Source organism: Dipteris shenzhenensis, chromosome 22 (genome assembly GCF_047967505.1).
Source record: "Dipteris shenzhenensis isolate YYH24624 ecotype China chromosome 22, Dip_SZ_1.0, whole genome shotgun sequence".
NCBI classification, from domain to species: Eukaryota; Viridiplantae; Streptophyta; class Polypodiopsida; order Gleicheniales; family Dipteridaceae; genus Dipteris; species Dipteris shenzhenensis.
This window is the reverse complement of record NC_141617.1, coordinates 186630-207486: the sequence shown is the minus strand read 5'-3', so window position 1 is coordinate 207486 and position 20857 is coordinate 186630. Positions and strand designations below refer to the sequence as shown.

The 20857-nt window shown below is 47.3% G+C and overlaps 1 protein-coding gene across 2 annotated transcripts; it reads left to right on the top strand.

Moving 5' to 3' along the window:
* The first annotated feature begins 3162 nt into the window (after positions 1-3162).
* Positions 3163-20615, top strand: LOC147887586 (uncharacterized). Of its 2 annotated transcripts, XM_087393792.1 has the most exons (7): positions 3164-3499; positions 3589-3858; positions 18090-18257; positions 18416-18649; positions 19866-20007; positions 20097-20150; positions 20246-20614. In XM_087393792.1, the coding sequence occupies exons 1-7, from the start codon at positions 3491-3493 to the stop codon at positions 20389-20391; spliced, it is 1023 nt and encodes a 340-aa protein (XP_087249918.1). In that variant the 5' UTR covers positions 3164-3490; the 3' UTR covers positions 20392-20614. The 2 variants fall into 2 exon arrangements, with proteins under 2 accessions (XP_087249919.1, XP_087249918.1); XM_087393793.1 differs by lacking the exon at positions 20097-20150 and having other exon boundaries at positions 3163-3499; positions 20246-20615.
* Positions 20616-20857: the final 242 nt, after the last annotated feature.

Here is a 20857-nt window from a genome sequence, read left to right as displayed (position 1 = left end):
ATGGAACAACCAGATTGATAAGGAGCAGACCAATCAGATACAGATACTCTGAGTTCAAAATAGATGCAGAAAATGCATGTGCAACAAATTATACAAGCAGAGAAAGTGTTTGAGGAGCAAATGTCCAAAACAGCAAGGGTCAGACAAGATGAATTGCAGGATCTGAACTTGGGTTCAGAGGAAGAGCCTAGAACGGTCAAAATCAGTGTCCATGTGGAGGGTCAGTTCAGAGAACAACTAACTGAACTTCTCAAGGAATTCAAAGATATATTTGCATGGAAGTATACAGACATGAAGGGGGTAGATCCACAATTTTGTATGCATAGAATAAATCTGAAGAAAGATGCAGTTCTTGTAGTATCTCAGAGATACAGGATGAATCCAAATTATGCAAAACAGGTCAAGGAGGAGCTTGATAAGCTGCTCAGAGTTGGATTTATTTATCCCTTGGAAGCAGTGACATGGCTATCTCCTATAGTCATAGTTCCTAAGAAAAACGGCAAGTTGAGAATCTGTGTGGATTACAGAAAATTGAATGCAGCAACACAAACAGATCCTTTTCCATTGCCTTTTCAAGACACATTGTTGGATGCAGTTGCTGGTCATCAAATGTATAGTTTCCTTGATGGATTCGATGGATACAATTAGATCCTCATGGCTCCAGAGGACAGGGATAAAACAGCTTTCATAACAGAATGGGGAGTGTATGCCAGCAAGGTCATGACATTTGGTCTGAAGAATGCACCCCCAACCTTTCAGAAATACATTCAGAGGGCTTTTGCCCCATTTCTGACATCATTTATGAGAGTATTCCTCGATGACTTTAGTGTTTTTGGCAGAAAATCTGAACACATTGATCATCTAAAATTATGTTTTGAAAGGTGCAGAATGGCGAGGCTCAGTTTGAATCCTGCAAAGTGTGCATTTGCAGTCAGAAGAGGCATTCTATTAGGGCATGTCATTTCAGAGGAAGGCATGCAAGTAGATCCTCAAAAGGTGGAAGCGATTCAGAAAGCAAAAGCTCCAACAAATGTGAAAGAAGTAATGAGATTTGTGGGACAAATAAAATGGCACAACCGATATTTACCATACTTGTCTCATGTTTTGGATCTGCCAGTTTGCATGAATACTTGGATATCTTACTCCTCCTCAACATGTGATGGGTAGGATCTGGAAAGAATAGTCTAGAATTAAACCCTAAACCCTAAACCCTAAACCCTAAACCCTAAACCCTAAGCCCTAAAAACCCTAAACCCTAAGCCATAAAAACCCTAAACCCTAAACCCCTAAACCCTAAACCCTAAACCCCTAAAACCCTAAACCCTAAACCCTAAACCGGTTTGCAGGGTTTAGGGTTTAGGGTTTTCGTCAAAGTTTTCCGTCTGTCAAGTTTTTTTTCTTTCTTTTTTCTTCTCCCCCTCCTCCATCTCCATGACCCCCCCTCCTCCATCTCCACCACCTCCCCCTCCACCACCTCCTCTTTCCCTCCCCCCTCCCCCCCCTCCATCTCCACCACCCCCTTCCACCACCACCACCACCCCCCCTTCCCCCCCCTCCATCTCCACCAGCTCCCCCTCCACCACCTCTTTCTTCCCTCCCCCCACCCCCTTCATCTCCACCACCCCCTCCCCCCTCCACCACCTCTTTCTTCCCTCCCCCCTCCCCCCCCTCCATCTCCCCCACCACCCCCCCCCCCCCCCCTCCATCTCCACCACCTCCACCTCCACCACCTCTTTCTTCCCTTCCCCGACCCCCTTCATCTCCACCACCCCCTCCCCCCTCCACCACCTCTTTCTTCCCTCCCCCCACCCCCTTCATCTCCACCACCCCTTCCCCCCTCCCCCCCCTCCATCTCCACCACCCCTCCCCCCCCCCCCCATTTCTACCACCTCTTCCCTCCACCGCCCCCTCCATCTTCACCACCCCCTTCCCCCCTCCCCCCCCCCTCCATCTCCACCACCCCCTTCCCCCTCCCCCCCCCCCCCTCTCTCTCTCTCTCTCTCTCTCTCTCTCCCTCTCTCCCTCTCTCTCTCTCTTTCCCTCCCCCCCCCCCTCTCTCTCTCTCTCTCTCTCTCTCTATATATATATATATATATATATATATCTCTTTCCCTCCCCCTCTCTCTTTCTTTCTCTCTCTTTTTTTCTCTCTCTCTCTTTCTCTCTCTATCTCTCTTTGCCTCCCCCCCCCCTCTCTCTCTCTCTCTCTCTCTCTCTCTCTCTCTCTCTCTCTCTCTCTCCCCCCCTACCCCCTCTCTAGTCTCCCCCTCCCCTTCGCCCCCCACCCCTCCCCTCTGTTCAACTCTCCTCCCCACCGCTCGTCAAAAATCCCCCCCCTCCCCCTCTTTGCTCTCCCCCTACCCCCCACCCCTACCCCACACCGCCCCACCCGTGCCCCGTGCCGCCCCGCTTGCCTTGTGCCTCGTGTTGCCCGCCCACGCCCTCATCCTCCACCCCCCTCCCCTCCCTTGCACCCAGCCCCATCGTCGCGAACACCCCCCACCCTCCCCTCCCCAACCCCCCTACTCGCAAAAACTAGCCCCCCCTGCCACCACAAACACCCCCTACCCGCCCCTCCGCCCTCCCCCCCCTCCCCTTTGTTTGAACCCCCCCACTCTTCTCGCAAAAACCTGCCCCACCCCCCCCTTTGCTGCCGCCACGCAAAACCCCCCCCCCAACAAACAATCCCAAAAAAAAAAAACTAACCTAAATCTAATCCTAGGTTAGTTAACCTAGTTTAGGTTAGTCTAACTAGGTATGCTGGAAGACATGGATCAGATAGAACGATTGTGACGCCCAATGATTGGAGATTATGATATCAAAGGCCGCACGATTATGGTTGCAGACTGGAGGGCAAAAGAAAATACCATATCATCAACAATCATACACGCTCCTGCACGCGTTGAATTCTTGCCTCAGGATTCGGAGGCCACCGTAGGGAGGATGTCCTGGAGACAAGAGCAATAGGGCAAGAAAGCATGGAGCACTGAGGGGACGATTGGTGAGAGTTGAGAAGAACAACCGGTTATGAAAACCCCAAAATAAGAACAAATTTTTAGCTAACCAAAAAGCATTAAAAAGGCATTACACGTGGCACTCTCTAGGCGGGTCATGTAACGACATTGTCCTACGAGTGCGCATTGGATCCAAGCTTGCGGTGCATCGTTTTCAGTTTGCTCCAAAGCGTCTCGGATGCGAGCTTGCCGGTTGCATCATTTTCAGGCGCGTCTTCTTTCCCTCCCTCCGAAGCGTTTGCGGAGCGGGTGAATGCTCGCAGGGAGAACCACCATCGCTGCGAATCGATTCTCTGCGCAAATCGGAGCATGCTTTTTCCACCATTAATTAAACGTATCTTCTTCCATCCAGATTTGGTGCAAAATCCTGAACGGCGACGTCCTCTGTGTCCCCGTTTCAACGCCTGTGATCCCGAATTCGAAGCTGCAGTCCCGCTGTGCTGCTGTTACCGGAGCGCGTCATTTCGAAGCACATCATGGGAAGGGTGAGTGAATTCATCTTCGTCGTATCTTCTTCTGTTCAATTCAATGTGCCTCGCTGTTCAATTCAATGCAAATCTGCCTCGCTTTCCAGGATGGGCAGCCCCAAACATACCAGGAAAAAGCAAAGGCCCGGGAGTTTTTTGAGTTTCTCAGCAGACAAGGTATGCATACGTCCGAAAATCTTGAAGATGTTTCGAGACAGGCAGACCCCCAAGATGCTGCCAGGGTAGTTGGACTTCTGCACCCAGGGGTCCGGCTCCTTCTCAGCAATTCTGGCAAACCAAACCGTGTGTTAGCCAGAATGCAGCTGGAAAGGTTGCTGACCCTGCAGGCAGGAGCATTCCTATCAGGCTACATGCAGGTAGGTGATCATGCTCTGTGGTATTATGTGTCGTTTGTCTCAATAAGGTAGAAAGAAAGAAAGAAAGAAATTTTATTAAAAGTATTCAAAAGACCAAAAAGGTCTATGAGACTGAAAGAAATTATCCCGTATATGGACTTGTAATTACACAGTCAACCGTAGGACTATACAAGGCCTGTTGTACCTAATTTGTAAATATGGTTGATTTGCCATTCATTAATATGATGGATACTTGGCTGAGCTATTGCTCTGGCTGGTTCTCCAAATTGGATGTAACCTATGTTGGAAAAGAAGAAGAAGACCTAGATAGTCTATTGCAGCGGAAGTATTAGGGTGGGTGCCCTTGCAATCACACAGTGGTGGGTGGGGACATTCAAACTTCTTTACTGATGTGTAGTTCAATTGAATATGAGAATCATGTAAATAGACCATGCACGAGACAAATATAGAAGCAACCAACAATGTATTTCCATCGGCCCAAAGCTGGACAGATACAATACCAAAAGGGTCCTCCTTCTATATGCCTGGCACCTTTAGATCCCAGAGTCCGTGTGCTCCACAAGAGCGTCAGTAAACTCTCTGTCCAAAGGTGTAGATCTGTCCAGCTTGCTGTCCTGGAATACAGCCCAGCTTGGAAGCTACTGGCAAGCTAAGTCTGCTGCCCAAACAGCCCCAAAGTCGCCTCCCAAAGTAGGCCCAGATGGTGCTGGTAATGCAGCTCCTTTTTGCTTCCAGATTTGCCTCAGATCTGCCCCAAAACATGCTGCTGTCGCAGCCCAGAAGTGCACTCCAGATCTGCCCCAGATAGGTGTCAAAGCTGCTCTTGAAGTCAGCCCAGAATTGCTAAAGACTGCATGCCAAAATGACCCCCAGGGGGTCTCCTTATATAGGGCACTGGCTGCCCCAGTAGGTGGTCGGCTAGATCTAGTCGGCCACCTCCAGGTTTGGCCGACTGCCTCCAGCCAAATATGGCTGACCTCCAGCCCCCAACTGGCCGACTGTCTCCACAGTTGGCCGACCAACTTTGTCCTGGCCCTTTCTGTGGCTTGTTTCTTGGCCTGGTTCTGGCTATCCTGTGCCTCCTTTCTGGGATGTCTCCTGGCTTGTTTCCCAGTCTGTTTGCACCCTGATCTGATGCCCTAATCCTCCTGGTTGCTCTCCTCATTTGGGGGCTTACAGATGGGGAGGTGACCAATACATTTCCAACACCCCCTCTCACCGACCCATCTTGGCCCAATGCCAAACTGTCGATACCGATGGGGTAATAACTCCTGTTCCGCCAGATCTGGTTCCGCGTCAGCACACCACTCTGGTACACAGGTCCCTTGGTAGCACCCGAAAGCACCACCTCCGTCCGTCGCGTCCCTGCCTACGATCTCGAGCAGTAGCATCCTTCAACTGGCCCCCCTCATCATGAGTGAACAGCCTGGAGTCCACCAAGCAACATGCTCTAAGGGTATGTTTCAACCCGTCCTCCACCTGGCTAAATCTGCAACCATATAGTATACTCAAGACATCAACTCTCAAGCATACATCCAGATTACCTGTTCCATCATCCTCCATGTGTCGCTCCTGAATGTCCCCCTCTGAATCACAGCATCTCTCTGACTCCGGAGACTCGGGTACTGTCGACAGAGCCACCTCAATGTCAGTGCCCTCAGCTAAGCACCCAGAAGAGTCCAGGTACTTAACACTGTCCATTGATAATCTGTCTCCTCAACTGCTCGCCTCTCTATGTTAGACATCCTGACCGTCGTACCGGGGTCTGCATATCTAATCTCCGCAACACTTGGAGATATCACAAGAAAGAGCTCCCTTACCATGTGAGCTGTACCTGTTTCCTCTGAGCGCCATCCTTGTCAAACTTGTGACCTGTCTGACTGCTGCTAGCTGGTTCCGTAGCACCTTCATCTTTGTGACGTGCTCTTGGACCGCAGTTCCTTCCTCCATGTCCATGCTAGATACAGAATCCTCGCCTCGTTGTTGAGCTCATACATATCCTTCAGAGTGGTCCAAGCCTTGAAGGAAGTCTCTGCCATCTGTAGATGACATCGTCTGCCATGGTGCTCACAATGATAGCCAAGGCTTCTGCATCTCGGTTCTGCCATGCTCTCAATGCCACCAGATTTGCTGGTATCATCACCGCTGCCGCAGTCGCTGTAGCTGGGCCCACTGTGGGTCGAGGCATAAGCTCCACCCCAGTCGCAATCCCCCATGATTCTCTCAACACTAAATGACTCTTGACTTTCATCTTCCACAACGGATAATTCGATCCATCGAGCTTGCCCGTCTCTCCGAAATTCGGGATTTGATATCTAATGGCCATGACAATGAACTGAAAGTAATGAAACAAGATAGAAGTACACTTGCCTGAAGCTGAGCCACCTGCAAGGGCACTGTCCTTCAGCCGTGGAAGCAGATCTCCCCCAAGCTTCATATCAAGGTCACCTCCCCGAGGTCCTTGCCTACAAGCTTCTCCACTTGTGAATCCACAAAAGCACTGTCGATCAGCAGCCTGGCTCTGATACCATGTTGGAAAAGAAGAAGACCTAGATAGTCTACTGAAGCGGAAGTATTAGGGTGCCCTTGCAATCACACACATTCAAACTTCTTTATTGATGTGTACTTCAACTGAATATGCGAATCATGTAAATAGTCCATGCACAAGACAAATATAGAAGCAACCAACAATGTATTTCCGTCGGCCCAAAGCTGGGAATACAGCCCAGCTTGGAAGCTACTGGCAAGCTCTGAGAATTGCTGTTTTCAATCTCAGCAATGCGGGCACTCCAAGGCAGCAATCGAAGCTCGAAGATGGGGTGCTGAAACGGGCTGAGAAGCAGGAGGAATGAGGGCTGAATCGAGGGGCAGCAGCAGGCAGGGATGGGAGATCTGCAGAGGGAGTGTGGGCAGCCAACAGGGCAGCTATGGGGCTCATGTAGGGGCAGCGAGGAGGCAACAGGCAGGAGCTGAGGACTTGAGGAGCTGCAGGAGTGGATGAAGAAATGAGGAGGGGGGAAGGCCCTTATGTAGGGCCCTAGTAGGTGGTCGGCCCGATCAAGTAGTGGGTTGGCCCAGTTGCCCTAGGCCGACCAGCTAGTTGGCCAGGGCTGGTCAGCTTAGATCCCTGGCCCAGCCCCTCTCTATCCCCCTCTGTCCTGTCCCGTGGGTGCCGGAATCATGCCGAAAGGAGCCCTGTGGAGGTCGAAACGAGCCCTGAAAAAGAACTGACTGTGACCTCTCTCACTGGGCGGGTACACCCTCATCAAAGGCCCTCACTCCCTATAGAACACCTAGAGATGTCAATCTCAGCAGACGGTTCGTTGTTTGGTGAAGTATCTTGCTCATGGTGATCGTTTTACTGGTTGCTGGTCTGAATTTCTTGCAACAGCAGATTCCTTTGTTTCTCTCTCTGCAGATTGTCCTCTCTCATCTTTTGGGGGACCTTCGGTTGCTGGAATTTCTGATTGCTGACTCCAATCTATCGGGGAGATTATCCTCTTCGAATTGATATGCTGGAAGCCCTAATTCATCAAAGGGAATTGATAGTATTTATGAAGCCAACGTCAGCCTTGCCTAACCTCTCCAAAGTATGGGAAAGTTGTGTCTGTTTGTCTGATTGTTTGTGGTCTTTCTGAGTGTCAGATTGACTACCGATTGTCCTTGGCTAGTCCAATCTTCTAACAGGTGGTTGTATTGCATATATCTACTAGCTTTCGAGCAGGGTCCCACCTTCACCCCTTATCTGGTGTTGTCTCTTTAATGTTTCATGTGATTATTGTGGATTATCTTTCATATTCAGTTAAGTAATAAATTATTCAGTGCATGCCTAGATCCTCTCTCTTAAGCGATGTTACACCCTTGTTGCTCTCCTCATTTGGGGGCTTACAGATGGGGAGGTGACCAATACATTTCCAACAACCTATGCAGCCCCTCACAAGCCATGAGGTAAGTCTAGCTCATGACTTACATCCCGCCCCAAGCATTTAAGGTACTACCTATCCAACTTATCAATTTATTTCTCTAGTAGGGTAATATTTGAATGCCTAGACTAGGTCAAATGCTAGTCCCTTGTCCTTAGGTCAGTCATAGCTAGGATTAGCCACAACTAGGGCAAATCTTGTTGCATTGGTATTGGAGCTCTTTCCATGGGATTTTGTGGTCCATTGTGTCACGAAGGTGTGAATTTCATTGAAGTGAATTTTAAATTTTGAATTCTTGGAATTACGTGTGAGTACCTTTGGCCTAGGGGGCATGGTGGTCCTTTGCAGGTGGGCTAGGACTCCAGAAGCCCCATGGAAATTGTGGATGTGCAATTCGATTTCTTGGTGTTAATTCCTAGGCCCAAATGGGGAACACAACGGGCAGCAGGGTGGTTTAATTCCATTTACTAATTTGGCACGAGAGCTCAGTTTGGCCACAGGGGCTCCAAATTGGCAGTCAAGACAGCGATTCAGGACAGAGAAGCTGGTCGCCACTCTAGAGGAGCACCCCGAAGCTGGCCGCCATTGTTTTCCACTATCCCCCACCTGTTTCCTCTCCCCAGGGTTGGTTGCTCCACTTGCGTATTGCTTTTTGAGCTTCCGGAGCTGTAGGAGAGCCAGGCGCACTTATTTTGTGCTGTTTTTGGGTTGCAAGGAGCAAGGCACACGTGTTTGGTGGGTGTTTGGGCTGCAGGAGAGCTGGCCGCATAATTTGTGCAGCTTCTGGGCAGGAGTAAGAGCTAGGCGCACCTGTTTATGCTATTTCTGGGCTGGTTTGGCTTGTGGGTTGGTTGCCCGTTGTGTTTCCAACACTGTCTGGCATTATTACCGAGTTGTGCAAGCAGGTAGAGCTTTGGTGACAGCCTAGATGAGCTGTGAGGCTGAGAGCAACTGCTAGTGACAACTCTGGGGTGAGGGCACGCCTTGTTTGCAATCGATTTATGTAGGGACAGCTTGTGGGTGCAGAGTCCCTGTTTTTGAGATTCAAGGCAAGGACTTGGATTAGCATGAAGGACATGTACGAGGATTCTGCAGAGCCGTATCAATTGGCTATCGCTCTCGAGCCCGGCCATTACTCTGTGCAAGATGATTGGTCATGGTACAAGAATCGGCTATGCATGGAACCTTGGAAAAGTTAGAGCGATCTTTCTTCTGGCCAAAGATGCAGACATATGTTTACCAGTATGTCCAGCTGTGTCAGATATGTAACAAGGTAAAGGCGTCCCAAAAGAAGACAACATGGTTACTCACACCGCTGCCCATTTCCGAGGGACCTTTCCAAGACATCATGAAGGACTTTGTCGGACCGCTCCCAACATCCACAGGTAGTCGAAACACACTGTGCCTAACAATCATTGACAAATTTAGTAAGTTTTGCATGTTGGGTTACATGTAAGCAGACGGCCACTGCAAAATATATCGTAAGGTTGTTCATTAGGTTTTGGTACCCGATCGAGGGTATTCCCCGCACCATCATGACGGACATGGACACTAAGTTCACTTCGCATCTATGACGAGCCCTGTTCAAAAAATTTGGAGTCAAGTTGCAGCTCTCCAGTGTGTTTCACACACAGACAGATGGACAAACTGAGGTCTACAACGGGTTGGCATTTGACATTTTGAAATCTTATTGCCATGATACCCATGCCAAGTGAAACCGTAGCTTTCGTTGGTCCAAGCCACTCTCAATGACACACATTCTTATAGCATCGATCGCACACCTTACGAGGCATCGTTCGGCAAGAGGTTTACTTCTTTGCTTCCCCGCATGATTTCGCCATCGCTTGAAGCTAACAAAACAGCTGAGTCTATGGCTGAGATAACAGAGTCGGTGAAGGATCGTTTGGCCAAGGCACAGGAGGCGTACACCCGGCAAGCCAATAAGTCCCGACGCGACGTCAATTACAAAGAAGGGGATTGGGTCTGTACACGCGGATACTAAAGCAACGGTTGAAGCAACTGGGCAAGCGCTTCCCAAAGCTGTTTTTCCGAAGCTTTGGACCTTTTCCTATCATTCGGAAGATTAACGACGTCAGCGTCAAGCTACAACTTCCAGCAACTTGGACGATGCACAACACATTTCGTGTTTCATGGTTGAAGCCATACATCGGCCCCGACCTGTCAAAAGTTCAAGAAGAAGAGCAGCTCGAGGTTCTTGAGGAGGCTAAAGTGTTGGAGCTAGTGCAGATACTACTCCAAAAGTGGAAGCATGGGTCCGTTCGCAAGATACGCCAATTCTATACGAAGTTCAGAGATCGGGGCACCCATGAGGCCGTTTGGTTGGATGAAGAATTTTTCTAGGAGTACCCTCAGCTACTACAGGATTACTTGGAGGCAATGCACCTGCCGCCAAGCTAAGGAGGGAATGTCAGATGCACCACTGCGCCTGGTGCATGGTGACAAGTTGGCTCACCATAGGTGTACTACTTTAGCACCCAGGTAGGACTTTTTGTTATATGTCGTGGCCTATTTGTGAGCCCTAGTCCGGGGACGAGTCAGGCACGAGTTGCATAGTACCTTCCAGCCTTAGGTTCAGTCAGTCAGTCAACGGTTACCCCTGGAGAACCCAGTTAGAGAACAAGCCTATACAGGAAGAAGTGAGTGCACTAATGCTTGCAGGTGTTAATCTGCAGATGCAGCAATAAGTCACCAACACACCGGGGCGTTGCAGAGGAGACAATGGAAACGAGGAAAAAATAGATGCAAAGATGAGTAGCAGAGACGGGAGATGCATGAGATACATGCCAAATATATCTGAACAAGCAACAAAAATAATGAAATCAGCACTTGAAATGAAATCAAAGGTGGTACAGGAGATGGTCCTTTAGGCTAATAGACATGAGGTGTTCACTGTTGAGACCAATAGGGAGGGCCGCGAAGAGCATGTTTATGATATACATATAAAGGCCAATCCATCATGCACTTGTCCAGATTTCATGGGAAGGGTGAAAAGCAAGAAGCAAAATCTAGGTCAGCCTAGGTTAGTGTTAGTGGGGTAGGGTGAGAGGGTCAGTTCAGGGGCTAGAAAGGGGCCAGAAAGGAGCCCAAATGAGGGCCTAGTGGAGGGGCCAAGGCCAGGCAACCTTGGCCAAAATCTGGCCGACTAAAATTGGTTGGCCAATTTTGGCTGGCCGACCAATTATGGCCAGCCAACTATGGCCAGATCTGGCTGGCCACCTACCTGGGGCAGACTGCCCGCTCCTCCTATATAACCCCCCCCTCTTAGCATCCAACTTCAAGGCAGCAGCAACAAGACAAGTGCAGCCCTCAGCCGCTCAGTTCCGAGCCCCTTCGTCGCCCAGGGTAGCTCTTGCAGGGAAGATCTAGCGTCCAGCCACCTCTTCCTCTTCGGTGTGCACAGTTCGGGGACAGTTCCAGAAATGAAATTATTATGCAAGTGGATACGCTTTGTGAAGAGAAGTGACATTCCCTCCGTCTTTCAATCAGTTATCCTCGACTGAAGTGCTTCTTCGTAAGCATCAAGAATGTCAGGAAACTCCTAAAACATTGACCTTTCCATCCATCTAACATCCATAGATGGAAATCCGTTGAACTTCAAGAGATTTCCATCCATCTAGCATCCGTAGATGGAAATCTCATTATCCTCCACTTCAGGGGGATCTTCTCAAACAGGGTCATGAGGAATATCCCCAACATAGGGTTTGATCAAATTGACATGAAAGACATTGTGTATCTTCCTATGTGGTGGAAGATCTAGTCGAACTGAAACTTGATTAATAATCTTCAGTACCTTGAAAGGACCATAATATCTGAAAAAGAGCTTTAAATAGATATTCTTTTGTCCCACTTTGTTTTTGAGCATGCCTTTTTCAAATTTTAGTAAAATCCATTGACCTTCCTTGATCTCAATGGCCCTCCGTCTTTTATTTGCAGTTGCACTTTGTTTTTCTTGAGCCTTTTGGATGGTTGTGCGAACTTTGGCAAAGCGGAGTCATAATCCTCTACAAATTGATCAGTGGCAAAGATCTTATGCTTAGTTTGCATTAATGGAGTTGGTAAGGATGTACCATAGATGATTTGGAAAGGAGTTTCTCCAGCCTGCACATGGGAGAATGTTGTGCGTCACACTTTCACCTGTATGTGTGTTCTCAAGGCTTGAAGGTTGTTCTCAGCATGGTGTACTCGGCAGGGTCAAGGCTGTCCTTGGCAAGCGTGCAGGCCTGAGGAAGCGTCGATTGGCGTGTGAGAAAGGGCGGCACGAAAGGACGCACGGCATTGTTTTTTAAGCATTTTTAAAGGGTTGAAAGTTGGGCAAAAAATGTGGCCGTTTCACACATTTCAAACTGGCTGAAATGCGTTTCATTGTGACGAAGTTGCCGTTAATCAAAAGACAATTTTGTGATAGGACTTTGAATACAAATTTCAAATGCTCTATGTTCCTTCTCATTCTTACTGAAGATCCTCCCAGATGATCAAAAATGTCATCTATTCGGGGAATAAGAAAACGGTTTTTGATGGTCTGTTTATTCAAGGCCCTATAGTTTACACACATCCTGAAAGATCCATCTTTCTTGAGGACTAGTAAGACAGGAGAGCAGAAAGGGGAACTACTAGGTCATTCTAGGCCTTTCTCCAAAACTTCTTGAACTTGCTTGAAGATCTCATCTTGTTGGGTTTGAATGACTCGATATGGAGGTCTATTGGGTGGAGAACATCCAAGAACTAAGTCAATTTTATGGTCTTCGTACCTTTCTGGTGGAAGCTAACTAGGTAACTCTTGTGAGAAACTATTTGCAATTTGTTTAAGAAAATTCAACCTTTCTTGACTAAGTGGATTTGTCAAAACCTCTTCTGGGTCCTCTTTTCAACAACATAAATAACTATTGACCATATCTCTTTTCTAATAACTATTGAGGATTGTAAATGGCTTACCATAGGAATAGTATTTCATGAAACTCCAGCTGAAATGCTCACATCTCGACCCTTGTGTTGAATGGTCAAGATATTCTTTACACAATCAATTTGAGGGTTGACTTTCTTATGCCAAGGCATTCCGAGTATAACATTAGCACCTTGGATCGGGGCAATCATAAAAGATAGGTGATCAAGATACCCTTGATGATGAATCCTGAGTTTGCCAACGAGAGGGTACACCTTTTCTTCATGACACTTGAAAGCACCAAGTGCCTCTTGTGCTTCACCTTTGTCTTTAGTAGCTATGCCCAAACTTTGTGCTAACTCATACGATATAAAGAATGTGTTGCACCATCATCAAGTAAGAAAAGGGCTGAATGATCTTTTACCTGGCCCCAAGTTTTAAGCAAACTATGGGCTGATAAGCAAAACTTCAGAGAAATGCGTCTTCCAGCAAGATAATGGTGGCTGTAATCAGATCTGATAGTAGCAGCAAATGCGGCTGGAGGGTAGAAATCGAATGCCCTATAGTCTCTACAGCCCATCCTTACGACCAGACTCGTGGTGACAACGTAGCAGGAATACACATTGCTGGTAGATTCGGTGAGGCAGTAGCTACATCGCGTGCAATGCGCAGACAGTAGCAAGTACTATATCAATACAAGAGAAGACTCCCAGCAGTAGTAGCAGAACCGTAACATGCCTTTGAGAGTGGTAATCTGAAGAACGCAGCAACTCCCAAGGTCTGTACCGGAGATCAGCGACTGAAAAATCCAGAATCGGCTGGAAATCAACGTTGCACAGTAGGATAGAATCCAAACAGCTTTTAACAAACCTTGAATATCTCGGTCTATTGATAAACAATCACAGTTGTAGATACTACGGATTCTGGAAATCCAAGCGATGATATAACAGTAGCAGCAATAGATAACTAGCCACGAGATACGAAGAAATGCCTCAGCATAACTGTATGATAGCCGCTCCAGAAACACCCGACAGACAGAACCCTCGACAAACATAAGGCTTGCCTTGTAGCCAAGGGCTATGCTCAGTGACCCGGCATAGACTACGACGATACTTTCGCCCCCACCGCCAGGATGAGTACTATCAGGGTGATCATAGCTCTTGCCGCTCATCACCGGTGGCCCATATATCAAATGGACGTCAAGTCCGCTTCCTCAATGGCAATACGAAAGAGCAAGTTTATGTTGAGCAGCCTCCCGGTTTTGAGGCCCCCAATTCTGCAAGGATGGTGTACAGACTCCCCATGCATGGAATCAATGGATCAACGCATTCTTCCTCTGCTCTGGTTTTCAGCGGTCCTAGGCTGATCCCAATCTCTATCCCTTCCGAGATTCTGGTCTTCTGACAGCCATCATCCTCTATGTCGATGACCTCATCCTCAAAGGGAGTCGTCAGGCACACTGTACCTTCGTAAAGCATGCACTCTCCCATGAATGTATTTCGGTCGGCCCAAAGCTGGACAGATACAATACCACAAAAGGTTCTCCTACTATGTGCCCGGCACCTCTAGATCCCAAAGTTCGCGTGCTCCACAAGAGCGTCAATAAACCCTCCGTCCAAAGATGTAGATCTGTCCAGCTTGCTTGACACATCCCAGCACTCCTGAAACCCCTGATCTGCAAAATAACCACACACAACATCAGAACTGAGCAGGCTGCTCACCACCCAACCGTGACATCTACGGGATGTGATCCCGAATCAGAAGATGTCCCCCCGAGCCACGAGCTGAGCTACTGGCACGAACTCCCAATCAGATCCCAACCAGCCTGGTGTCCCATACCACCAGGTGGCGCTGTGAAGCCCTGGATCTGCCACTGGGCCTTGGGCTACGCTAAGATGCAGGCGCGCGTCCGCGACACAATCCAGGATCAGACCTAGCACCTGGGAACGAGACTTGCTCCCAACTGCACACTGAGAACTGAACCCCCTGGGCCTCTTTTATAGACTCGGGCCCCGGCGCCAAAAATAGCGAAGACCTATAAATAGTTCGTACCCTTGCCACTCAACCCGAGAATCAAGCCTGCCTAGCTCTAAGCCTCCCCAAGCTAACCTGAGCTAGTTCTGTGTACCTAGTACACGTCAGATACCGATCCGTGCACATGACATACTCCCCCTCCTCTAAGAACTCACTCCTGAGTTCACTAAGAAATCTGGAAATGTTCTTTGGAGGTTTTGTAATGTCTCCCATGTTGCATCCTCCTCAACACGATCCTTCCACTTAATCTTGTATTCCGTGATAGTACGATTTCGAATCTGTCTTTCACGAAATTCAAGAATAGATTCAGGTTCGTGAGGAATAAAAGTTAAATCTGTAACTTCTATAATCTCATGAGGAGAAACAATTTGATCATCTGCACCCAATAGTTCTTTCAGTCTACTGACATGAAAGACTGGATGTACTTTAACATCAGGAGGCAATTCTAGTCGATATGCAACTGGTCCAATTCTTTTAATGACCTTGAATGGGCCACAGTATCTGGGGGATAATTTCGGAACCAAACCAGTACTTAGGCTCTTGGATTCCTTAGGAATTCGCAAATATACCATCGTTCCTTCAGAGAACTCTCTGGGTGAACGATGTCTATTAGCATAAAATCTGTCCCGATCTTGGGCACTTCTAATAGACTCCTTGGCAAACTGCAACATTTCCTGCATGTCTTGCAAGAAGTTCTTAGCAGCATCATTTTGAATCCCTTTTAATCCAACCATAACTGGTGACTTAGGTTGAAACCCGTACATAAGCATAAAAGGACTATAACCTGTACTAGAATGCTTTGCACTGTTGTAAGCAAATTCAATCATGGGTAGATAATCTTCCCACGAAGACTGTCTCTTAGATACATATGCCCGAAGCATGTCTTCAACCAACTGGTTGACCTTTTCTGTACTGCCATCAGATTGTGCATGATCCGAGGAACTCATACTTAGAGTAGTTTCCAACTTCTCAAATACAAGTGTCCAGAAGTTACTTGTAAACTTTGAGTCCCTGTCACTGACTATGTCAGATGGCAAACCATACAGCTTGAACAAGTGGTCCACAAACTCGTGAGCCAGCTGAACAGCTGAAATAGTTGTTCTTGTAGGTAAGAATCTAGCCATTTTTGTCAAACGGTCGACTATGACCCAAATAGAGTCATGACCCTTGCGCATTCGAGGCAAACCAGTAATAAAATCCATGGAAATACTTTCCCACTTATTACCTGGAATCTGTAATGGCTGTAATAAGCCCGCGCTCCTAAGGCGTTCAGCCTTAGTAACCTGACAAACCCGACAACCTACCACATAGTTCTCTATAAATGCACGCATCTTAGGCCAATAAAAGGTATGCTTCACAAGAGACAGAGTCCTATGTATACCTGGATGTCCCGCACTAGGAGCATCATGACACTCCCAAAGAATCTTGGATTTAAGGTCCAGAACATCAGGCACACAAATCTTTTCATTCCGGAACAGCAAGCCGTTCCTAATCATCCACTGACCTCCCGCCGCCTGTATCCTAGGTGGCACAATCCCTGAGTCCTGGTCAACCATGGAGCTCCCATCCTGGACTCTCTGCCAATAAGAACTGAAATGACTATCAGTTGCGTATAGCCCTCTCAAGGATTGAAATAGGTCTGAGGATATTTCCGTAAATGACAAAGCATTTACAAACTTAACTCCTGAAACCCCTGATCTGCAAAATAACCACACACAACATCAGAACTGAGCAGGCTGCTCACCACCCAACCGTGACATCTACGGGATGTGATCCCGAATCAGAAGATGTCCCCCCGAGCCACGAGCTGAGCTACTGGCACGAACTCCCAATCAGATCCCAACCAGCCTGGTGTCCCATACCACCAGGTGGCGCTGTGAAGCCCTGGATCTGCCACTGGGCCTTGGGCTACGCTAAGATGCAGGCGCGCGTCCGCGACACAATCCAGGATCAGACCTAGCACCTGGGAACGAGACTTGCTCCCAACTGCACACTGAGAACTGAACCCCCTGGGCCTCTTTTATAGACTCGGGCCCCGGCGCCAAAAATAGCGAAGACCTATAAATAGTTCGTACCCTTGCCACTCAACCCGAGAATCAAGCCTGCCTAGCTCTAAGCCTCCCCAAGCTAACCTGAGCTAGTTCTGTGTACCTAGTACACGTCAGATACCGATCCGTGCACATGACATTGCTGTCCTGATATACAGCCCAGCTAGATGCTACTGGCAAGCTAAGTCTGCTGCCCAGAGAACCCCCAAATCACCTCCCTGCGTAGGCCCAAATGGTGTTGATGCTGCGGCTCCTTTCTGCTCCCAGATCTGCTGCAGATCTGCTCCCAAAAACAATGCCCAATCAGCTCCAAAGCCTGCTCTGAATCTGCCCCTGTATGCTCCAAAGGATGCTGCCAAAGGAGAGGCTGAGGACTGAAGCTGCATACCAAAATGACCCACAGGGGTCCTCTATATATAGGAGGGCTGGCTGGCCCAGGAGGAGGTCGGCCAGATCTGGCCGACCACCCCTAATTCTGGCCGACTGCCTTCAGCCCCCCCTACAGGCCGACTGCCTCCTGTCCCAACTGGGCCAACTGCCTCCTGCCCCCTACAGGCCGACTCTGGCCCCTGTTTCGTGCCCGTTTCGTGCCCAGAGTTTGCGCCTATTTGCAGCCTATCTGACACTCCTACAGGACCCCGGTTCATCCCTACCTTGTCCTCCTCATATGGGGCTCACAGATGTGGAGATGACCACCTAATTTCCAACAGATCACCAGCCTCAGACTCATAAATTGTAGAGCCTTTGCGTTTTCATCGTAGTCTCCATCATAGGTGGTAAACCAAATAGATTTCCTTCCTCCTTTGAATTCCTTTTGATGCCTTTTTACATTTTGACGGAGAGTGGAAGGTGAACTCTTCTTGGATGAGGAACTGCGGAATGATGATGCTCCTGAGGAAGGCTCGGGGCTAGGAGAATCCCAATCCCAATCAAGGACAGCAATCGAACAAAGAAAATTACAGAAAATAGTGGTGCGCCTGGCCCTTCCTTCAGTTCCCGCCGGCTTTTTGGAGACTAGAGGAGGCATGCGTGGCTAGGGTACGGGAGAGTGGGACCCCTCATACCCAGTACAACCTTGGGTTGCCGCCTGGCAGCCAACATATCTGACATTGGGCCTTGGCTGTAAGCCCTTAATCTCATGTTATCTTCCTCTATGCTCCATACGAAGGGAACTTGTGTAACAATACGACTGGCTTTTGTATAGTTTCCTTCACAGAAGTTTTTTTCATAAAGAATATCAAATATATCTAATACTTACAGCAGGGCTTGATTGAACTAACCTATGAGATGGTTCCTTCTCTAATAGAAACATATGTTTATTTGCAGGAAGTGAATCGCTTTCATGAAGAGATTGAGCAAATTTTGAACAAAGAGAAGCAAATAACAAGTACAAGTTCAAGTTTAGAGAACATAGAAATAGACTTGTACATACATGGATGGTCTGATGATGGGGAGATAACCCCTGTCCTCCCTTCAACCACCACGAATTCATCGGTATGGTCTCTCTCTCTCTCTCTCTCTCTCTCTCTCTCTCACACACACACACACACACACACACACACACACAAAAGTCTATTTCTATGTATTTAATTCATGCGTTTTATTTTATTCCTCTCAATGTATTTCTCTTTATAAATGTTTTGTTATTATAGGGCATTGAGGCATCGGTTATTCCTATGCACATGAAGACTCCTGAGCAGCGCACATCAGTATCTACATCGAGACCGCAGAAGGTTACGCCCTCTGCAGAAGGAGATTCAAATGTGGTGAACGTGGGAGAGGTGGCTGCACAGGGGGACAACCTATTGAAGAAGGTTGCCCAGCTCGAGCGCGCAGCCACCTATGCTCGAGTTCGTACAAACGAACATAGCGGGGATGTCTTACAAGTAAGCTTACATATCTCTCTCTCTCTCACTCTTCTCTTATTAGCATTTTTTTTTTCATTTGACGCCTGTCGAGATGTCGTGGCATTTTAGGCCACCCCCGTTGTTGAGGCTAGGGATAGAGTTCTTACTTTCCTACCTCTTGTATGATTGTCGTTTTGAATGGAATAAATTTTCATTTTGAAGGAAAAAAATAGGTTACTGTTGAATGCAATGAATGGAAGACAACAAGTTAAGAATGCAATGGAGTGTACTTGCAAATGGATAGAGTGAAAGTACAAGTGAGGGGTCATATAGACCCAAGTACACCCTAGTGTCCTGCGTAGATGTCCAATGTGTAAATGGCCTAATTGAGTCCTAAAGCCGTACCAAGGCTAAAGTGGCAACAAACTCTCCTCTTACAGAAGCAAATGCAGTAGATGAATTTGTAATTTCAGACATACATTTATGGCATGAGATATTGGGACCTCTCAACTATGGTAGTGTGGTGAATATGCATTTTAAGGATATGGTAATGGACCTTCCACAGATGCTTAAACTTACCAAACATGTCTGTGAGGGCTGCTTGTTGGGAAACGTGCATCGGTTCTCATTTCCAAAAAATGGGACCGTTAGTGCATCCAGGAACTTGCACTTAGTACATGGTGATGTACGCAGACCAATGCAGACAACATCACTTGGGGGGTACTCATACTTTGTCGTCTTTGTGGATGACTTTACCAAGCACACTTGGCTTTAGCCCTTCAAATCTAAGTCCGATGTCTTTGCTTGTTTCAAGCCTTTCCTTGCCATGGCTGAAAATGAGAGTGGAAACAAGCTCTTGTCCCTCCGCAGTGATAAGGGGGTAAGTACATGTCCCTTGAACTTTCTGATTTTTTAGCAGCACAAGAAATTATACATCAGCGCATAGTGCCATATGGAGTTGTAGAGTGGAAGAATTGGACATTGATGGAAATGGCCAGATGCATGCTTAAGGGGAAGTCTTTACCCAACAAGTTTTGGTTGGATGCAATTATGTGTGCCAACTATGTGCTCAATAGAGCACCCAAAGAGCATAATTTGATTGAGATTTGGCTTGTTGGTTTTAGAAGTTTATAAAGTCTTGTGAAGTTTATGCATTGATGCATCATGATGATGTAATACATTTGCTTTAAATTGTATTTCTCTTGCATTTTGAAAACATTTTATCTCTTGCCACTTGTTATTGTTATTTGTATAGGTGGTGGGCTATGCTGCACTCGGCATGTCGTTGATCAATGGTTCAGAAACTGCAGCGACAATTATATCCTTGCATGCAGAGATGTTTCCAGATTTGTTCTCACTACAAGAAAAAGGCGCACTTGCATACTTACTCAGTCAGAGTGAGTCCAACTGATAATTAATAATGTAGAGATTTGTCTATATCTGAGAGATGATCTTTTTGATATAGATTTTTTGTAAACCTGTGTAGGAGGGGTTTACGAAGACGTTGAGAAACTAATTGGAAATAATGACAAATTGACTGGTAAATTGAGTTTCTGGTTTGATTTTCATAAATAATTCTCTCTTAAGATTTTTGGAATGAAGAACCCTCTCTTATGTGGAGATTGTATTGTGCAGATGAAGTTCAACAATGCAAGGCTGAGATTAAAAAATGCAAACAAGAGATCACAAGGGTTAATATGACAATTGTGCTTGCTTGTTTAGGACTTGCCACTTTAATTGTACTTCGGCCCCATGTTTCATTTGGAGTTCACATGAAATAGACAGAGATTTTACTTATACTGCATGCTTTTTTGCTCTTGCATGGGGTAAAAGTTCCTGACCTGGAAATGTTAATCAATGGATGGGCTTGGAGCTAGAGGGGTCTTTGGTACCAGAAATATTGTAAATAGACCTGTTTTATGAGTTGCTGAGTTTTTGTAGGATAGCATACTGAAAGGTGATTTGAGGGCTAATCTGATAAGGCAATACATGTTTGTCGTCACGGAAATTGTTGATCCTTTGGAAACTCTTGAGAAATAATAAATATGTTGCGTTCTAGTAAAGCTGTAAATGAATATTTATGAAGCTTAATATGTGGACTAGTGCAATGAGTGCATATCTAGCTGAACTTGTTCTGGGTGGTGGCCAATGTTTGTTTGCTGAATGGTTGGTGGCTGGGCGGGCAAGGTTGGTGGTTGGCCAATGGTTGAGCAGGCGGTGGCCAGCCTTGGTTGGGCGGTGGACGGT

Coding starts and splice junctions, on each gene's coding strand:
- LOC147887586 (XM_087393792.1), top strand. Junction 18,650..19,865: donor ATAGCGGGGATGTCTTACAA/GTAAGCTTACAT, acceptor TTATTTGTATAG/GTGGTGGGCTATGCTGCACT. Junction 20,151..20,245: donor AAATAATGACAAATTGACTG/GTAAATTGAGTT, acceptor TGTATTGTGCAG/ATGAAGTTCAACAATGCAAG.